Source organism: Ricinus communis, chromosome 1, assembly GCF_019578655.1.
Source record: "Ricinus communis isolate WT05 ecotype wild-type chromosome 1, ASM1957865v1, whole genome shotgun sequence".
NCBI lineage: Eukaryota > Viridiplantae > Streptophyta > Magnoliopsida > Malpighiales > Euphorbiaceae > Ricinus > Ricinus communis.
Window position 1 is genome coordinate 32,949,654 of NC_063256.1, and position 22,530 is coordinate 32,972,183.

Genomic DNA, 22,530 nt, shown 5'->3' on the forward strand with positions numbered 1-22,530 from the left:
GTGCAAATGTGATCCTTAGCAATAAACATTAAGAGCAAAAATGGTGTTCAGCCTGTACTTTTAGGTAAAAATCATATTCATGCAAATGAAAATAAGTATTATTAATTTTATTTATAAATATAGTTCAAAATTGTAGAAAAATAGAGTTAAAATTGGTCCTAAACAATAAATAATCCTAGTGACATATACCAGTGAGTTCCATTTAGGTGTATCTTTCATGCATATATGTTAAAGATGTTGCAAGAGACATACCATAAAATAGAAAACAAATAAAATTAAATGGTATGTTAATTTAGTAGATATCATTATTCTATTTTTAATATAAAATAACTTTATATATTCGACTCCTAATTTTAATTAGAGCTTGCCGAATATATTAATTAATTACAAAGTTGCTTTATATTTTTTTATTTGTTTCTAGATGTGGATAAATGAATTAAATCTATTATAATTCTTAAAATGTGTAGATGAAATATTTAAAAAAAAATTATACTTAAATAGAAGTCTCGATTTTGAGCCTTAGACAATTCTATTAATAAAAAGAAAATTAAAAATAATAAGATCATGAAAGTGGAAAGGAAGAAAGAAAAAGGGCTTAGAGATTCAAAGGTTAACTGGTGTGTTGGTTGTTTGATAGGAGTGCTAGTTTGCTTACCAACCAATCAAATTGCTAGCCAGTGGCAGCAAAATTCAATGGTAAATGAAAGGCTAAAGTTCTAGAGGTTGGAGATTGCTGATTGATAAGTACTTTACTGAATCACAAGTGCACAGATCGCTCAAACAATATAATAATAAGTCTGAATTTTATTTTTTCATGAGGTATATAATCCCTATAAATATCGGAATCAATTAGTTGGTGCAATCTTATTTGAAAATTTGGTAATGACATTTACAAAAAAATAAAACTAAACTAAGAAAAATAAAAATAAAAACATAAATAAAGAGATAAAGATCAAATTGAGTTGAGCAAAAGCGTAATATTTTATTAAACTAAATTAATATAACTTAATTAGGATACATTAAATAACAAAAGTCTCTTCTACTTTAATTAAAGTCTCAAATTTGAGCATTTGATATGTAGCTGCATTAAAATTTTTGAGGTAGTAATTTGGCAGCCGCAATAGTCGTATTTGGTACACTCTAAATTATTAAATAAAAGTATTAATATAATTAATGATTAGGTGAATTAATGGGAATACCATATCACTCTATTCTATTTAATGGGGATTGAACTGTGACCTATCTAATTACACCCCTTAAGGATCCTGTCATCCGAAGGAAAGTCGCTAGGCCAAAAACTCTTGAAAGCTATGTCAATCCACGTAATGGCAAAAGCAACAATGGGTCAAATGGGTATTTCTACTCATCATCTAACATAAGGATTTGGCATTTTTATGAGCAAGTTGTTATACATTACCTCTTGGTTCTTGATACAACAACCCATCTATCATTGACAATGGGTAGCTAATCATTCAATATATTGAGCACAAAGATTTGCACACATCATTATTAAATACCTAAATCATAAATAAACATTAAATAGCATTAACAAAAGTAAAATAAATAAATAACACCCTAGATGTTCAAGAATTTAACATAAATTCAAGGAGTGCAAGCAAGACGTGTAAGACCAACCATATACATCACTCATACGAGAGCAAAAGAAGAAACAAAAGGTTTAGAAAAACTCCATTGAACTCCCCTTTAGTCTTTAGCATTTTCTTGAACTATTAGATGTTGCAGCTTTAATTCCCTGAGTTCCTTTTCACTTGATTCTATGAGATTTATAAATATTTGCATTCTGTCTCTCTTGTTTTGCTCTCAAAATAAAGTTAAAAACCATGAAGAATTTTACTTTTTGATGTTGCTATCCTAAAACTAGTATGTGGCAATTAGACTTATTTTTGTTACGATAGCTCTCTAAATTATCATATTTTTTAAAAAAAAAAAGAAAAAAACATGCTTTTAGAAATAATTCTACATATCATAGACTATTATAATTTTATTTTTAAATTCGTCACGGTCCGCAATAGAGTTAAGCTTTTCATCCTAGATGTTGTGACGCCCCACAATAATTTTACCTTTAAATTGATCATTATGATTCGCGACACTGTTTAAAAGTTGTATTTGATAATCTTCTTCATATATTTGACTCTCTTTTACATACATCTGCCAAAATTTAACATATTTATAATTCATTTATTCAAACTAAAATTAATTAAAATTTTGAATAAAATCAAAGCTATTTAAGAGTAAATAATGTGCGACATACACGTATATTAATAATTCAACTAATGATTTTTAGTCATATTTTTTGTGATAAAGTTTTAAATATTTCATTAGCTCTAATCCGATAAACCTAATAGAATGTCTTGATGAATGGTTAATTGTATATTTAAACTTGCCATGTGAGCAGTCGCATCATTCTTAAAATTTCCACATGAGAAGCCACCTCCTCCTTTCTTTCATCTTCTCCCTTTTCTTTTTTTGTTTTCTTCTTTATAATCAAACACTAGTAACCATTATATACATCACTTCCACCACTTTGTTACACACTAATGAACCTGTTAATATAATTTATGTTGTAGGCCCACCCGAGTTCGAATTTGAAGAAAGACCGATTATTTTTTAGAAAAAATAACAAAAATATTTATGTTTTTTTATATTTTATAAAATCCACGGTGTAAAATATATTTTTACTGTATAAAAATATTAAAAGTATGATTTTTTTAACTTTATTTTTAAAAAACGGTTTTGTTTTTTTTTTTTTTTTGGTTTTTCTTCGATTTGTTTTGATAAAACAACCAAAACAAAAACTAAAAAAAATAAAAAACAAGAAAATAGTCAAAAAAATAACTATATTGTATTTTAAAAAAAGTTAAAAACCAGTAATTTTGAAAGAAAAAGTTTACTGATTTTAGTAAAAAATTCTCTATTTTTATGTGTATTTAGAATATAATTTCTTTAGATGCTTATATAAAATTATATATCTCAATGATAGGTCAAACTTGGTTAAAATCTTAAGCCCATATAGCTAAGCCATAGATCTCGGACTAAAACTTGAAAGACTCAAGCCGTTGATGATCTATATCCAGCACGACTTGAATTTTAGACAGATTTACGCATCAATACCACCGTCACCACTACCAAAACCATAATATATAATAATAACTATTATTGCCACCACTACAATTACCAATAAATCTAAGATTTCTTTTGAAATGAAAAAAAAAAACTAAGAAATTATTCTTCCAAAATTGTTATTTTAAAAAGATAATTGTGGTAGCTTACGATTATCCTCCAATCATGGTCCAATAAATCAAATAAGTAACTAAAAGAAAAATATTAAGTTTACGAGGAATGTTGGACATATGAATTTAAATAGTAAGTATAGTTATTTGAGTATTTATTATTAGTATGTGAAGAGTTACGAGTTATGTAAATTTAAGTTCATAAATGTATGTTTAGTGGTTAAGTATGCACCGTTAATTATATATTTTGATTATAATTTTTTGTTATAAATATTTATAAATTATCTAATTAAGTATTTAAAAATATTATTTTTTAATCATAAATAATATAACATATAATAGTAAATAAATATAAATAATAATTTATAATCTCTTTAAACTCTATAACTGCTTATTAATTTCAATAATATGATAGAATCATTTACTAAAGAAAAGCTTATTCACTTTTTTATATGATTTAATACTTTTTTTGCACTTTTTAATTTTCTTGATTACTTTATTCATACATTTATATAAATTTAAATAATTAAAAATATCTTATAAAAATGAATAAATTAAACACATAAATCAAACCAAAATAAAAAAAAATTCAAAAAAATATAGTATATTGATTTTTTAAATTATATTTCAGATATTTTTGTTGATTTAATATTTTCTATTTTTAAGTAAATCCAATAACATTCTTTTTCTTTATATGAAAATAAAAATATTTTACTTTATTTTTAATTTATTAAATTGTATAAAAATCTAATTCAGAAATTAATTTTTAGTAAATACATTAAAGATATTTTATTTATTAATAAAAAAAATTGGATTTTTTAACAAAGTATTTTTACTTGAAACATGCTTTTATTTCGATGGAATATATGTAACATAGTATAAGAAGAGACATGATGAGTGTAAATGAGTAAAAATATGATGATTAGAAGAAAAGAAAATTAATTTTTTAATTAATAAGATAACTGTTCAACTGTGGAAATTAAAAAAAAGTTAAAAAAAATTCTAACTAAAAGCTGAAACTATAAAGAAGAAAAAAGGATTATATAACATAATTAAATTTTATAATTATGTAGTCTTATATCGTAATTTAATATTTAAAATATTTATTTAAAATGAAAGTTACAAAAAAAACTTAAAAAAGGTGGAAGAATATAAAATAATAAAATATCATAACTAAGTGTTAAAGTTGTAATGAAATACTTTCTAAAAACTTTATGTCATGATATAATATTTAAGAATTTTATCTAAAGTGAAAGTTATGAAAAAGAGTTAAAAAGGTAGAAGAATATGAAATAATTAAATATCATAACTAAATGCTAAAATTATAATGAAATACTCTCTAAAATAGTAAGAAATATGTTAGAAAATCTAAGAATTTAGAAATTAGTTTCGAAGTCGTATAATATGCCAAGTAGCAATTCTTGATTCCCTTGATTTAATAAATTTTTAAGTTTGTATTGAGTGCATGAAAGAAAAGACAACAAACATAGATTACTAATCAACCTACAAAGATTGGAAATAAGTTAGAGGAGCTAAATGATCTACTCTTCAAATCTTGCTACAAAAGAAGGAGAATCGTGCATCAATTTTCTATCATATTAAGAGAAGTATATCCAAAACTCACTTATACATTTATTTTAGATCTTATAGATGAAATATTTGAATATATATTCCAAATGGTAATATATTATAAGGGAACTAATTGATATTTATTTGATAATGCTATTTTGAAATGATCTATATCATTCTTCACATATTTTGAAAATTCATGATTTATGCCTAAAGTTATGGTGTGAGGAGACATATGTTTTTAGTGATGCAAATATTCCCTTTTTAAAAGGGAGTAAACATGTCAAGAAGATCCTCAAGTCTTAAAAGAAAGGGAATTATACATATATCTTTTGAATTCATGAATTCATTTAAATTTTACATTCACACTTTATAATAGTAATCCTTTTTGAATGATTGCAAAAAGGGAGAAAATTATTTTGATTATTGCATCAATGTTTTGTCATCATCAAAAAGGGGAGAATGTTGACCCAAAAATTTCATATGTGATTTTGATGATGCAAAACATTATTATTACTAACAATTTTGTTTGGTATTGTTGTTCTTAGTAGGTAACCTTTAATTACCATTGATGCATATAAATGAAGATGAATGCATAAGTGTGAAGGTGGATTCAAGAGTAAAGAACTTGAATACTTGAATCAATACGAACATCAAGATAAAAATCATGAAGTAATAAAGATAGAAAAAGTGATAGAACATACAAGGGCAAAGCAAAGAGCATATAGATTTAAGAAACTCATGTGGACATAGATGATCTCCATAGAATATATCAGTTGCTAAAGTTTGAAGAATAAACTATACTATTTGAAAGAGTTTATGAGGAAAATCCATATATGAATGGATAGCTACATCAGTCTAATTTTAGGAATAAAAATCATAATAATTTTTTAAGCTACAAAAATAGAGTTTCCGATTTTTGAGTGAATTATGCTCAAGATGTCAGATTCGACTACAATATATGAGGTCAATTAGAATTAGTGGTATTATTTCTACAAGAGAAATTTTAAAATACCATTCTTCAGATTATAGCCATGGGAGTCTAATTTCACATGGAAAAAGTCTTACATCAATCTGAGGTGTATGGAAGACGCAACAGCCAAAATACTAAAGCATGTTTGAATTGACGAGACTAGATGAGCAATAAAATATTTTAAATTTATGAAGTATGAAGATTGTTGATTTTGGAGTTTCTCAAAACTACAATGTTATATTAGATTGGCCAAAGTTTCTAACAAAAAAATGGTTTACCATTTGGAGTTATATAGCTCAAAATTTCGAGTATTTAATGGTCATGCCCGTGACTGAAAAGTAAAAAATCCATAGAAGCATTCAGGGCTAACAATCCCAGCCGTAAAAGTAGCCATTCATGGCCATGAAAAAATCTTTACAGCTATGAAAGGGATTTTCCAAGCAATGAACAAAAGTTTCTAGCCATGAAGAAAAAGTTTACAACCGTAAATGATGGCAACTTTCCAAAATTTTCAAGAAATCACAATAGAGGTCACGGCCAATATTCCCAAGCCATGAAACTAGAGTTTCCAGCCGTGAACAAAAGTTTTCAACTATGAAGAATTGTTCATGACCATGATGGGTTCTAGTTTTTAAATCTATTTTTCGCGTTGATGCTTCACGATCGTGAAGGATTTTTTCCAACCGTGAAGGATTCTTTTAGCCATGAAGCTGCATTTTAAAAAGCTGTTACAACTGCTATATTTGCATTTAATGAGGATATAACGGCTCTATTTCACCTAGAACTATTTAAACATCATTCTTAATGATTCTAGGTCAAGCAAAAGCATTTACTTGAGCCACCTATTTATTATCTCTCAATAACCTCTATTTCTTCGTTAAATTCTTCACATATTGAAGATTCAAGAGAGGGCTTGAGTCATTGGATAATTGAGTAATTAATTTTTGTATTCAAAGCTCAAAAGAGTTAGGTTGAGCACTTGTGTAAGATATTAATTTCTCTTTTAACTAAGATTGAAAATCTTAGATTGGGTTAGATTATGTGCCTTGAAAAAATAATTGGGTTTGAGAGTTAGCCATTGAAACACTTATAAGAAGTTTGAGTATGAGCTTGGAAACAATTAAGATTAGTCTTACACCCCTAAAAGGATCATTGATAGTGAAAATCTCAACTGAAGTTGATGAGTGGATGTTGGCAAAGAGTTGGTCGAACCACTATAAATCTTGTGTATGAATCTCTCTTCCCTACACTCTTATAATTATTATATTTATGTTTGTTATATATTGTGATTTGTTCTTGAATTTTATATTGATAATTATTCAATTGTTTTGATTAATTGCTTCATTAATATTGGTCTTTATACTCATGTTTTTTAAAATAAAATTTTTTAATTTAAATTGATTTTTGTAGACAACTAATTCACCATCTCCCTCTTGGTTTCCATAAGGTATTTCAATACCTTTAACAGAGTACCCAGCAAAGTAGTAGCTAAAACCCAAAAAGTCCAGTATAAAGCATTTACACATTTGGGGATATCTAGCTGAAGCAAGACCTTATAGGTCCAATGAAAAGAAATTGGACTTTAAGACAGTTAGTTGCTACTTTGAGGAATGTGCAGAATGCTTTCGAGGATTTAACTTTTATGATCCCACTACCCGATCATTCCCATCCTATTACCTAATCATTTTTTGAGGATGTAGAGTTTGTAGGGAAAGGATTAATGAATGTCTCTTTTGATGAAAAAGTTGTCTTTGAAGAAGAGAAATTTCTTTTTCTTTCCAATATTATTATTGATATTGATCAGGAAATCATTCCTGACATTATTCAAGAAGCAACTCCACTTCAAGACAATAATAAAGTTCTTCCTATACAGCAAATTCAACAACTTCAAGAAATATCACTAATGATGTCAACTAGAGAAAAGAGGAATGTGACTTTGGATGATTATTACATATTCCTCTTAGAACAAGAAAATTCTACAGGCTTAGTGGAAGATTATCCAATCAACCTTCATGAAGCTTTTTGAAGTTCCAATTTTCAAAATTGGATCAATGCCATGCAAAAAAAAAAAAAATCTATGAAGACAATGACGTTTGGGATCTTATTAAATTGTCTAAAGGTGCGAAACCTATTGGCTGTAAATGGATATTTAAAATCAAAAGAGATTCAAAAGGCAATGTTAAAAGATATAAGGCTCATCTAGTCGCTAAAAGATTCACTCAAAAGGAAGGTATTGATTATAAAGAGACATTTTTTCTAGTTTCATCAAAAGATTCTTTTAGGGCAATATGGCACTTATAGCTCATTTTGATTTAGAGCTCTATCAGATGGATGTAAAGACAGTGTTTCTCAATAGAGACATTGATGAAATGATTTATATTATTTAGCTAGAAAATTTGAATGTTTTTTAATTAAAGAAATACATCTATCGTTTCAAACATGCTTTTTGCCAATGGTATCACAAATTTCATCAAGTGATTACCTTATATGGTTTTGTGGTAAATGCTCTGATAATTTCTCTAAGTGTACACTTGCCGCAATAGTAATATAGGAATGAATCCATATTATCGTCCCACAAGAATTTGTAGTACTAAACACCAAAATATATTATAGTTTTATACTAACTATATTAAAATAATTGAATATGAGTTTGAAAATAATTAAAATTAAAATTAGATAATTGTAATAAAGAAGTCAAATTAATAAAGGCTCTAAAATTTAAGTTTCTACCACATTAACCCTTTTATAATTCACTAAACTATTCCTTTAATCTAGCTCAACTAATCTTGAAGATAATTTATCATATTCTAGCAAATATACTCTTTCAAGTCATACCCACCATATTCATATTATTTACTTGACTACTTTCATGATTAAAAGTCTTAATCTAAATTCATTATGTTTTATGGCAAATTGAAATAAATCTCAAGAACCTAAACTTTGTATCTAAGCCTTAATAGCCCTTACTGATATTCCTTAAACTAATATTAAATTTCAACTTTCATTACTTCGCTTAATATCTATATATATTACAAATATTTGATTCTAACATTCACAACAACATGAAGTCCAAAAATAATAAGTCAAGATAATTGAACCAAAGATCAAAGAAATAATATTAAATCAAATTATAAATTAAATTAATGGATTTCCACCAAATCCTAGAAAATGATTTAGTTACTCATAATGTAAATAAAAATAACAAAAGTAATTGAAATTCATTAAACTAAAGAACAAGAAAATAAAATAAGAAGGGAAAAAGAACTCTTGAATCTTGATGAAATTTCTTCAGTGTTGATCTTGAATGCCTCATTCAATATTACCTCTAGGCACTTTGTAATTTTTAAAAAACTTCTTAAAATTCCTTAAACTTATGTCTTTTATAGCCCTTCAAATCCTAAAATTCATAGGATTCAAGCTATCCTTCTAACATGCCCTTTTTTCTCTTTGTGCAAACTACCGGTTAGGGACTGTCACTTTATTAACTCCATGTTTCTAACCGACCCTTCTAACTAGTCATCTCCCTAATTTAAACCACCAGTTGGACCACTGGTTAGGTCTCGGAGTAGAGTTCTAAAATGCATATTTTGAGCTTTTTAAGTACTTATATCACCTCCTTGATTCTTTTTTGCCTCCATCACTTAAGATATAAAATTAAACATAAAAACCAATAAGAGTACTTAAATAGATAATAATTTGCAACTAAAATCCTATTAAATTAAATATAACAACTACCCTAATAGTAAAATAGTTGACGATTGTGTATATCATAAGTTTAGTGGGAGTAAGTTTATCTTCCTTATATTGTATATTGATGACATACTGTTGGCTAGTAATAATATACGAGTATTGCACGAAACCAAAAAATTTCTCACTAAGAATCTTAAGATGAAGGATCTTGAGGACGCTTTTTATGTATTAGGCATATAAATATTGCGAGACCGCTCTCAAGGTAGTCTTGGCTTATCACAAGAGGGCTATATCAAAAAAGTGCTAAGTAGATTTGGCATGAAAGATTGCTCGCCAAGAGATATACCTGTAACTAAAGAAAATAAGTTTAGTCTCAAGCAATATCCCAAGATTGATCTTGAAATAAAGGAGATGCAAAAGATTCCATACGCCTCGGTAATTGGAAGTCTATTATATGCTCAAGTTTATACTTATCACAATATAGCATTTATAGTGGGACTATTGGGCAGATACCTAAATAACATAAGAATGGATAATTGAAAAGCAGTTAAACAAGTTATGCGTTATTTACAGAGAATAAAAGACTTATGATAATATATAAAAGATCACACAAATTGGAGATTATTGGGTATTCTAATTCTGATTTTTTTGGATGCCAAGATAGTAAGCGATCCACTTTGGGCTATGTTTTTATGTTGGCTAGAATAACTATATCTTAGAAAAGTATCAAACAGACACTCATAGCTTATTCAACCATGATTGTAGAGTTTTTAGCTTGTTTTGAGGGCATCTAATCATGAGATATGGCTGTAAAATTTTGTCATGTGGTCGCGTGTAGTTAATGGTATTAAAAGGCTATTAAGGTTATGATGTGACAATAAATCTATAATTTTATATTTCAATAACAATAGAAGCTTTGTAAAGTCAAAAATATTGACATCATATTTTTTTTTATTAAAGAGAGAGTTCAAAGTGGTCAAATTTTTATAGAGCATATAGGAACAAACTCTATTATAGCAGGTCCATTAATTAAGGGATTACCACCTAAGGCCTTTCACAAGCACAACACTCATATGGGTGTAGGCATATTTAGTGATACCCTGATTTAGTGGGAGTTTTACTTTTGGATATTCTATGGATTGATACATATTTATATGGTTAAATTTATGCATAATAAAGTTTATGATTCATTTTATTTTTATACCTCTGAATTTGATTATGATTATAGATTGATCTCTCTAAAGAATAAAGTAGAACCAGTTGAAAATAAGCATGTTTTAATATCACATTGTATGTAATATTCATACCACTTATTCGTACTTGATCTATGTCATTGAATATACTAATATAGTGAGTATGTAAGGTTTAGTCATGCCCATATGTGACTAAAGCCACTATAATCTCATATTGATATAGAAAATGGACCAAATTGTACCTAAGGGGAAGTCTAAAGAAATAGCAATACAGTATACACATAAGAGATTTCTTGATATAATTGTTTCAGATTTCATATATAGCCCAAGTGGGAAATTGTTAAGTTTTAATCTCTATTATATGGAATTACATATTTAATAACAATTATATTAATAGCTATTTTATTAATGGACTTATTTAAAGTGATTTGTTTATATAGAGCCCATAAACTTCTGAATTTTAGTATGGGTTAAATGGGTGGGTACTATTTTCTAACCCATATAAGCTTAATGTGATCATATTATATTAGTATATAAAGACTCCTAGGTTATGGTTTCAAATACATCAAATCATAAGGCAACTTTTATTTTCTACCATCAGAGACAAAAAATAAAAAACTCTAAAAAATTTAGAGATTTGACTGAGAAAAGTCATACATGTTGATTCAAGCACTTGTGATCATTTATTCCACAAAAGATTTGATTGTATAGCGAAGATAAATATTTATGGCTTAACTTCCTTAATAATTATGCCATGATAGTGTTAGATATTAAGATTTAATGATCAAATATGGATTTTAATATCTATAATTTGTATGTGTTTTCGTGAATTACTCAGTGATCATTATTATAGATAGTAAAGTCTATCAATTTCATCCAAGAAAAGAATATTAAAAATGGCTTAATGGATTCACAATCAATCATGAAATAATTATACATAAAAGTAATTTGCAAGGAGATAAACAAAAATATAGTAGCTGAGTTGATAATTTAATTTAAAAAATATTTTGAAATAACTCAAAGATTGACAACGAATTGGTAAAAATTGAAAAAATACCACTGAAATGTTGGTATTTTTCAATCTTATAGAATTGGATATAAACTTTAATGGGTTGGTCGTGCGACATTTAGATGCTAATTATTAGTAATATTTAGCATGTGATTGATAATTCCAAAAAAAAATTGAATTGACTTTTAGTTATTTTGGTTTTTTAGATATTACTTAGTATTTTAATTTTGAGACTTTAAATTAGTGCACTGACTCATACATTAATAATAATATTTTATGACCTTGCTTACTTTTTTGAGTATGTGATAGGAAAATAAGAGTAAGCAAAAACTAAAGCAAATATAGATTATATGATCAATTGCTACTTTGAGAAAATAAGAAGCTTTTACGAAAATCCAATCTTAATATTAATTATGAGATTAATTTATAAGAGTATTAAAATAATTTATGTTTAGATTTCCTTATTTCACATTCATGCATGCTAACGATTTTTTTGCTATTGCTTTAAGAATATTTATTACTTTTTCTATGTATTCCATTTGGCGAAGTCAAACATGCGATATAATATAATAGAGACGGGTCAAGATTTCCAAGTTGTTTGTTTTCTCCTTTAGTACTTATTCTTTTAAGTATTAAGTCTCCTTTACTTCAGGAATTAATATACAATATTATAGTTACTAGTCACTATAATAATTGTTCTTAACTACTTCAGTTCTAATTGTATATATTATATAGATTTAATAGTCAAGATTTCTTATATTAATAAATATACATCTTTTACCGGATTACTTTTACATATTTATAAATATACTTTTCATACGAGATTATTTTTTTATATTTATAAATATATCCATTTTAGGAAAATTTTTCTCACACTCACAAATATACCCTCTTTTGGAGTTGTTTTATTATACTCATAAATATATTCCTTCTACAAGATTTATTTCTCACACTCATAAATATACCTCTCTTCTAAGATTATTTTCTAACATTTATAAATTTATCCCTGTTACAGAATTGTTTCCTTATATTAAAAGATGCAACCTCTTTACGGGGTTGTTTTCTCATATTTCAAATCTCTTTTTAAATTTTTTTTTAAAAAAGATTCTAATAGCACAATTGCACATGAATTCTAATTAGGTTTGGTTGATTTATTTCATTTATTTATTAATTTTAATTTTAGTTACAATTTAATTATCATATCTCTTTTGTTGGTGGCTATTCTTTTACATGTTAATCTTGCATTTATAATTAAATTGAGGGAGATAAAAATGGAGACGAAATAATTTAAAGTTTTGTAAAATTTAGTGTAAAATATTTGCTTCAAAATCATAATAAAAGATAAAAGAAAGCACAAAGAAATCATGAAACAGCTTTTCCTTTAAATTACATAAGATAATTTAATTTTTATTTTGTGTGTGTGTGTGTGTGTGTGTTTCTTAGCCATAAATTTCTTAAACGAAAATAAGAAGGAAGGAAAGAGGATGGTTAGGTTTTACTGTATGATAAGGCTAGACATTCTACGTACATGGGAATGGTAGCTACAACTTCTGCATGTGGTGTCTTTTTCTTTCACCTTCTTGTTTTCCTTTTCCTTGTGAGAAAATATATGATTTCTTTACTTGGTTATCATGCGCATAATCCGATTACATGAACATGTATATAAGTATAGACTGCGAACCCCTTCTTGTTTCTGAACTATCTATAGGCTCTCCCTAATAACTTAACCACAAAATTAGGTATTAATTATGGAGCCGACATTAGATCAAGAACTGATACCAGGAGATGAATCGTATGCAAGCATTATCGATTTGCCATCTAACGAAGTGGAGAAGATACTGGAACGAAGAAGATTATCTTTCCGAATGTGGGTTTATCTCTTTGCTTGGGAATCAAAGATCCTTTGGACTCTTTCTGGTTCGACAATACCTGTCTTCCTCTGCAATTTCATGCTCAGTTTTGTATCCATACTGGTCGCTGGCCATCTGGGTGCCACCGAGCTTGCTGGTGCGTCTGTTGCCACGATTGGAATTCAGGGTTTAACTTATGGAATTCTGGTACAAGTGTTTCTTCTTCTTTTCTCTGAATTATCTTGTTAGGGCATAGATTTTTCTTCTTTTTATTTTTTATTTTTGCATGTTATGTTATTCTCTTCGAAATCTAATAGAAACAACATGAATCGCAGCTGGGTATGTCTTGTGCTGTGCTAACCACATGTGGTCAAGCCTATGGGGCAAAACAGTACGCAGCCTTAGGCATCATTTGCCAGAGAGCACTTATACTGGAACTGGCAGCTGCTGTCCTCCTCACATTCCTCTACATATGGTCGGGCGATTTCCTTAGAGCTATTGGGCAATCGAAGCCCATCGCCGAGCAAGGCCAAATATTTTCCCACGGTTTGATCCTTCAGTTATATGCACTTGCCATATGCTTCCCACTGCAGAGATTTCTTCAGGCGCAGAACATTGTGAACCCTATAGCATACCTGTCGGTTGCGGTATTCTTGATTCATATTCTTCTTTCATGGCTAGTTGTCTATGTCTTGGAGTTTGGGCTTCTTGGGGTATCCATTGTATTAGGTATCTCTTGGTGGCTTCTTGTCATCTCACTCGCACTTTACATTCTTCTAAGCCCTAACTGCAAGGAAACCTGGACTGGTTTTTCTTTAAATGCTTTCAGAAACATGTTGCCGTTTTTTAAATTTGCTGCTGCCTCGGGTGCCATGCTCTGGTAATACTCCTTCCATTTACATTTCATTTCATGTACATATAACACCATCCAACACAAAAATAATATATATATTAGTCTATGTTTTCACTTATATACTAAAATAAATAATTCGGTCATTCGTGTTCTAATGAATCTAAGGATGAGATATAAAACATAGCATCGGGGCAATAGACACTTGTGCTCATTGTCTCCAAAGGTTCATTAATTTTTGGAGTAATATTTACCCATATCAAGTATGTAAACTACAGTAAATAAAAAAATTATATATATAATTCTTTATATTTTAATATTAAATGATGGACACATTCGATTATATAAAATTAATAAATATATATCAATCATTTATCAGTTTTGTGTATATATAGATATGGCTAGCAAAAAAAAGAAAATTTTGAATTAATTCCTTATATTTACCATTCAAAGTCCAAGTTTGCGCCACCTTTAGAATTTCTATTCTTAACAATTTCAATTTGTTCCCACACTTGAATCATATAATCTCTTAGTGATATTTTAATTTAGAATTGACTCAAAAGTAATTAGTGATTCATAAATTAAACTTGTTAGATAATAGATTTGCAGAACCCTCTAATACTGAATTGAATCAATAGGTTGTTCCTTGCTTTAAAGCTTTGTTTGCCCCCTTCTGTACCTACAAAAATAACTAAACTAAACTTATTGATTTATTCTGATTTGATGTAAGTTTGTAGATTTAATAGTTAAAATTCAATAGCATTATTGATTAAAACTAACGGGTCTTCTACATATTATATATAATAAAAAATCTTGATCTAATTTAATTTCTTAAAATAAAAATTAAACCTTTTTAAGGTTTAATAAATTCCATCTCTATATAAGTCTGTTTTGTTGTTGCATGGGCAGTTTGGAGCTGTGGTACAACCAAGGGATTATACTTCTATCTGGGCTTCTACCAAACCCAACAGTTTCACTGGACTCTATGTCTATTGGGTATTTGATTATTTTCCAACTTTCCTCTTCATGGTAATACTTCTTCTTGCATTGCTCTCATCTGTAAGCATAACTTCTGCAGCATGAATTACTGGAACTGGGACTTGACATTCTTACTGGGCCTCTCCATATCTGTCAGGTTTCCATTTTAGCTTTTACTTGATTTACATCTCTGTTTATTGACAAATTCTTATTTCCATAATATCCTGAATATATATATACATCTACCATACTGTATACATCTATTAAATAAAAAAATAGATGATTTAATAATAGATACTATTTTTAATATTTTATCCATCTTTATTATAGTAATCTAACCTTTTATCCATATTTTTATCTTTTTTGTTCATTTTATGTTTGTGTATTGGTTAAAAGTATTTAAAATCTTAAGATTTTAGGATTTCAAACAAAAACGATAAGAAAAAAAATTTAAAAAAATTGTCTAATAATAAGTTAGCAACTTTAATACTTGTCCAAAATTCTTTTTTCTATCATAACAATTATGGTCACATCAAAAAATATTTAGTTGATAATTTCATTGGATACTAAAATTAAAAATTAATATAAAAACACATTGCTAATATTAAATAAATAAATACAACTGCGTGCTATTTTTGAATATAAGTGCAAAATATATTATTTAGTTAGTAATTACACCATATTACAAAATTATCAATATGTATTATTTTTTTTTATTATCCGAATATAAAATACACATATGTGTTATACTAATATTATTCGTCATGGGTGTTATGTATGTAAATTATTATTATAATAATTATGATATAAGTTATTTAATAAATTAACATATACTATACTATTAAATAGTAAATAATTATACTGATGAAGTATTATAATAATAAGAACACATGAATTAATATTGTTAATAAAATAAAATTGAACGTATCATATCTTTTTTCTATGACTTTTTATTTTAATTTTTATAAAAATTTATATTAATTTATTTGAACTCTATCATAATGTGATATATAGAAACTTATCAATTTCCTATAAGATTAGAAATATATATGAAATTGTCGTAGTATTAGGATTGAGTTAGATTAATTCTATTATGATTAAGAGAATAATCACTAATTAATTATATTAGGATTAAGACTAAAAATTAAATTAATTACATTTAGAATTAGAATTAGAATAAAATTAACATGAATATTTTAATCAGCTTAAAAATTCTTTTTCTCGTACTTTATATATATATATATATATATATATATGATAATCATATATCGAAAATAGGTAATAATGTTTTATTGTAAAATTGTTAATAAATTATGAAATTAATTTGCAGTATCCGAGTAGGTAATGAGTTAGGGGCTGGAAATCCGAAAGTAACAAAATTTGCAGTGATAGTGGTGAATGTCACCAGCATCATTATCAGTATAATTTTCACTGTTATTGTGTTGAGCTGTCGGGTCGGATTAAGTAAACTCTTCACAAGTGATCCTGAGGTTATTGCAGCAGTTCTCAAGCTAATTCCATTGCTTGCCGTCTCTGTTTTACTCAATGGTATTCAGCCTATTCTTTCAGGTAACTCTTTTTTTTTTTTTTCCTTTATATCTTTTTCACATTTTTTTTTATTTTATATAAACTACAATAAATAATCGAGTGATGCTGAATTTAAAAAAGAAAGAAATTTACTTTAATATCGTATCCAAATCTACTCGCTGAATAAGTAATACATAAATAATTAATATATGTAATGAGATTTAATGGATTAATATAAAATATAAAATACTCATGTATATATTTTATTGACTTACTTTTATAATATACACATGTAAAGTAAATAAATATTATTTATAAATATTTAATATTTTGATATTAAATAATTGACGGATAATGATAAATGTATATATTATTATATTAATTTAATGTTATTGGTAAAGTTTTTTCTTTGTACTTTTGGAAAACAATAGTGCAATGTGTCTTCCACTCCCCAAAAGAAATTCCTTATCTTTAGCCCTCTCTTAGTACAATTCCTTGCTCTGTCCTGAATACATATGAAAGTACATAGTATTAATTATTAATGTTTATTCTAGATTATCAGACATTTAACTTGAAATGAGTACCCTTTTTCTACCCTCCAAATTATTAACTAGGCTTTAGAAAAAGAAAAAAAGAATTGCATTCCAATACTAAAGTATTAAACTATTTTATGTGAATTTACTAATCCAATTTATATACCTAACTAATGAGAAATTTTTTTTTTAAAAAAAGGTACAAACATAAAATAATCAAATAAATCAGTAAATTATTGTTCTATAAATTGATTTTCATGATATAAGCAAAATATGTGCATTTGATATATTCTCTTAACCTAATAAATAAAATTATAAATAATCTATATTAATTATTTCAAATAAGAATCAAGTAATAATTTACAAAATAACAGAAAAAGGTGAGAATAAACTGCTTCAATTAATTAAAAATTACTGAAAAAATATCAACAAATTTAAAACTTCACTAGATGAATAGAGTTTGACAATTGAATTCAAAATAAATATTCAAGATTTATTATCTAATAAATAGCTTCCCACCTTCTAATTTTAAAATTTAAATTTTTAATAAATCTTAACCAATAAATATTTATGCTGCATTATACAAACATGACATATCATAACATATATAAAAATATAAAAAGAGAGGAGGACGGATAAATTTATTAATAAAATCTTACTAATTCTTTAGTTAATTACGTTAATTTAGTCATTTATTAATTTAATTTAATAATATATAATATTTATAATTAATAATTTATTTACTATTAAAATTCCAACTCTATTAGAATTTAAAATTAGCAATGATTCTAAATTTAGATTATAGCAATTTAATTATATTTTTAATATTATATTAACTAATAAATTAGCATATTGATTATATTTTTAATATTAATTATTATAATTAAATTATTTTATTTTTATTATATAAATAATAAAAAATCAAATTATTATAGTTCACGTGCAACATATATGATTAAAAAAGCAATTAAATAATTAATATAATTATTAATTTTAAACCAATATATATCCAATTTATCTTGTACCGAAATATTTAATTAATAAATTCTCATACTATTAAAAAAATACTTTATCCAAAAATTTAAACAGTCCCTAAGAATAGTTTATATCTTCAACATACAATTGCATAATTTGAAAGTGATAAAAGATATCAACTAGTGCAAAATTAGTATTATGATGATATATATGAAATGCAGGTGTGGCTGTTGGCAGTGGATGGCAAGATACTGTAGCTTATGTTAACATAGTGGCATATTATGGTATTGGTCTTCCCATTGGATGTGCTCTTGGCTTCAAAACCAAATTAGGAGTATCAGTAAGCCTCTTCTTCTTCTTCTTCTTCTTCTTCTTTAAATTCTTTGCTTTCTTTCTTTTTTTCCCTCTCTCACAACCCATCTTGTTCATCAACTAATGCCATTTTATGTTTATGTAAGGGCATCTGGATTGGGCTTATCATTGGAGTTTTCTGTCAGACTGCAGTTATACTTTTTATTGCTGCAAGAACAAATTGGGAAGCTGAGGTAATTCAAATAATTATACTGTTACTAAATATATATATATATATAATCTTTTATGTTTATCACTCATTCAATAATAGAATATAATACATATATAAAAAATTACCCTAGAAAAGTCTTATATACATATTAAATTCTTTTATTGTCATTATTCTTAATTAATGGTTATTTTGTAGGTTGAAAAAGCTGCTGAGCGATTGAAGGTGTCTGGGAAAGAGGCAATGGAACTAGTGGGCAATATTGAGGGGGGTCATTAGGTTTTCTGTTTTCTCACATTTTATTTTATTTTTTCTCATTTTCTGGGAAAATATCACTTTTTGTTTGGAAGGTGAGATTGGAATTCAAGAATCTGATTAATCTTTTTTCAAAATCAATAGCAAATCATGTAATTGCTCATACAAGAGATTCAAGTTCAGTAAGACAGAGAAAAGTAGCTCCTTTTTTGCGAATACAATTACCAAAGAAAAATTATAAAAAGCATATTGACATTTCAATAGGTCTATAATGATTAATTAAATATTTATTTTTCTATAGAACATCTAGTTACTTCAGTTACTTTAGTTTTAATTTTAGATTTATTTGCCCAAAAAATCATGAATTTTGTACTTTTTATTAATTTTAGTGCGTAATTTGTAATACTGTACTTTAATATTGATTTCAATTTTAGTATTTGGTAAAATTATTTATCAAATATGTTAATATAACGTGAATTCTAGCAATAACAAAAAAAATTGAGTTAATATTAGAGTTATTGACTATTCTATTATTAAAGTATTATCGTTTAAGTATATAATTTTTTGTTTTTGACTTTGAGGGTTTCACTAATTTTATGGACTTAAATGATAATATTTTAATAATAAAATTGTTGACTCGATCTCTTTTTATTTTTTATTGTCACAATACATGCCACTTCAACAAACTTGATCAATAATTTTACCAGAGGCTAAAATTGAAATCAATATTAAAATATTATGCTAAGATTTTAAAATTTTAAAATTACGTGTCGAATTTGATAATTAATGCATGATAATCTTTTAATTCTGTTTTAATTAGTCTAGCTGGTCAATAAGTCCTAGTCTTCTGAAAGTCCTATTATTTTTTAAAGATAAGGATTAGATTTTCTGTTTAAATAAATCACTATGCAGTATGCAGTAGGCTTAAGATGCGTGATTTTTGTTTTGTAATGGCTATAAAAGCCACAAACCTATTCCAGTTTAATGAAGAATTTCCATTCATTATTTGATGTGATTAGTGTCTTTGAATACCAACATTTGGTATCAAAGCCCCAAAAGGGACCTTATAGTGTGAGTAAAACAGTGAGTGTGAGAGTGAGTAAAACAGTGAGTGTGAGCAAAACACTAAGAGATTAGAATGTCAACTTCAGAAAAGTTCGTACAACCTTCCATTCCAAAGTTCAATGGCCATTATGATTATTGGTCGATGATGATGGAGAATTTTCTGAGGAGCAAGGAGATGTGGAACCTGGTGGACAAAGGAATTCCGGCACCAACAATTGGGACTATACCAACGAGTGAGGCACAAAGGAAGAGTGTGGAGAAGGCCAAGCTTAAGGATCTGAAGGTCAAGAATTTTCTGTTCCAAGCCATTGATAGAGAAATTATGGAAACAATTCTTGACAAAAGTACGTCAAAGGCAATCTAGAATTCAATGCGACAAAAGTATCAAGGATCTACAAAGGTGAAAAGGACACAACTTCAAGCATTAAGAAGGGAGTTTGAGTTACTTGCTACGAGAGAAAGAAAAAAGGTAGACATCTTTTTGGGCGAACTCTTACTATGGTGAACAAGATGAAATCAAATGGCGAAGTAATGGAGCAGAGTACTGTGGTTAATAAGATACTTAGATCTTTAACATCCAAATTTAATTATGTTGTTTGCTCAATAGAGGAGTCAAATGATATAAGTATCTTAAGCATTGATGAATTGCATGGGAGTCTACTTGTTCATGAACAAAGGATGCAGGGGTACCAGGCAGAGGAATAAGTGCTGCAAATAACTCATGATGATAGACCAGGCAGAGGAAGAGGGGTTGGAGGTCTGTTCAAAGGAGGACGTGGTAGAGGAAGAGGAAGACAGCCCCTAAACAAAGCAACTATTGAGTGCTTTAGGTGTCATAATTTGGAACACTTTTAGTATGAGTGTCCCAATTGGGAAAAGAATGCAAACTATGCTGAGTTAGAGGAAGAAGAGAAGCTCTTGCTAATGTCATATGTAGAGCTGAATCAAACCAAGCGAGAAGAGGTATGGTTTCTCGACTCTGGATGCATCAATCACATTGACGGGAAACAAAGAATGGTTCTTGGAATTTGAAGAAGGCTTTTGTCAAACCGTAAAACTTGGAAATGATACAAGAATGGCAGTCGTAGCAAAAGGAAGCATAAAGATGCAGGTGAATGGTATCACCCAGGTAATATCAGATGCTTATTATGTTCCTGAGCTTAAAAACAACTTGTTTAGCATAGGACAACTTTAAGAGAAAGGATTAGCAATTTTGATTCAGTATGGAACTTGTAAAGTGTTTCATCATAGGAAAGGGTTAATCATGCATACTGATATGAGTGGAAATAGAATGTTCTATTTGCTAACTACTATGGTACCCAAAGATTCTATATGTTTACAGATTGAGGTAGTATCGGAGAAAGAAGCTCATTTGTGGCATTGTCGTTTTGGGCACCTTAATCATAAGGGGCTCAAGACACTCTCATATAAGAAGATGGTGGTTGGCTTACCCTCTCTAAAGTCTCCAAAGAAGATATGCGCTACTTGTTTAATTGGAAAACAACACAAAGAATCAATACCAATGAGGAGTTTTTGGAGGGCTTTAAAGCAACTTTAGTTAGTGCATGTTGATATATGTGGTCCTATCAAGCCAGCTTTGAATAGTAATAAGAGATATATCTTAAATTTTATCGATGCTTTTACTCGTAAAGCTTGGGTTTATTTCTTACATGAAAAATCAGAAGCATTTGTAATTTTTAAGAATTTCAAGATTTGTGTAGAAAAAGGAATTGGTGCATGCATTACTTGTTTGAGAACAGATAGGGGTGGTGAGTTCACCTCAAATGAGTTTGGAGAATTCTGCAAGGTTCAAGGCATTAGCAGGCAATTGACAGCGGCATACACTCCCCAGTAGAACGGAGTTGCCGAGAGGAAGAAGAGGACGATCATGAATGCAGTGAGGACCATGTTGAACGAAAGATAAGTTCCCAAAGTTTTCTGGCCTGAGGCTATAAGGTGGTGTGTGCATGTGCAGAATATAAGTCTAACTGCAGTAGTAGAAAATAAAACCCCAAAAGAAGCATGGAGCGGAATGAAGCCTACAGTGGACTACTTTCGAATCTTTAGATGTGTAGCCCATGCTCATGTACCATATCAAAAGAGAAGCAAACTGGATGACAAAAGTAAAAGGTGTGTATTTTTGGGCGTTAGTGATGAATCTAAAGCTTACAGATTATTTGATCCAGTCACAAAGAAGATCATCGTGAGCAGAGATGTCGTATTTGAAGAAAAAAAAGCTAGGATTGGGGCAGAACTGAAGAAGAGTGCAAAGTTGATGGTCTAGTGTGGGAA

General features: G+C 27.9%; 1 protein-coding gene across 1 annotated transcript; it reads left to right on the forward strand.

Moving 5' to 3' along the window:
* Nucleotides 1-13,340: 13,340 nt before the first annotated feature.
* Nucleotides 13,341-19,442, forward strand: LOC8286127 (protein DETOXIFICATION 41). The gene is made up of 8 exons (XM_002531076.4): nucleotides 13,341-13,742; nucleotides 13,871-14,415; nucleotides 15,295-15,381; nucleotides 15,464-15,520; nucleotides 16,694-16,932; nucleotides 18,620-18,738; nucleotides 18,857-18,943; nucleotides 19,117-19,442. The coding sequence occupies exons 1-8, from the start codon at nucleotides 13,434-13,436 to the stop codon at nucleotides 19,195-19,197; spliced, it is 1,524 nt and encodes a 507-aa protein (XP_002531122.1). The 5' UTR covers nucleotides 13,341-13,433; the 3' UTR covers nucleotides 19,198-19,442.
* The last annotated feature ends 3,088 nt before the right edge of the window (nucleotides 19,443-22,530 follow it).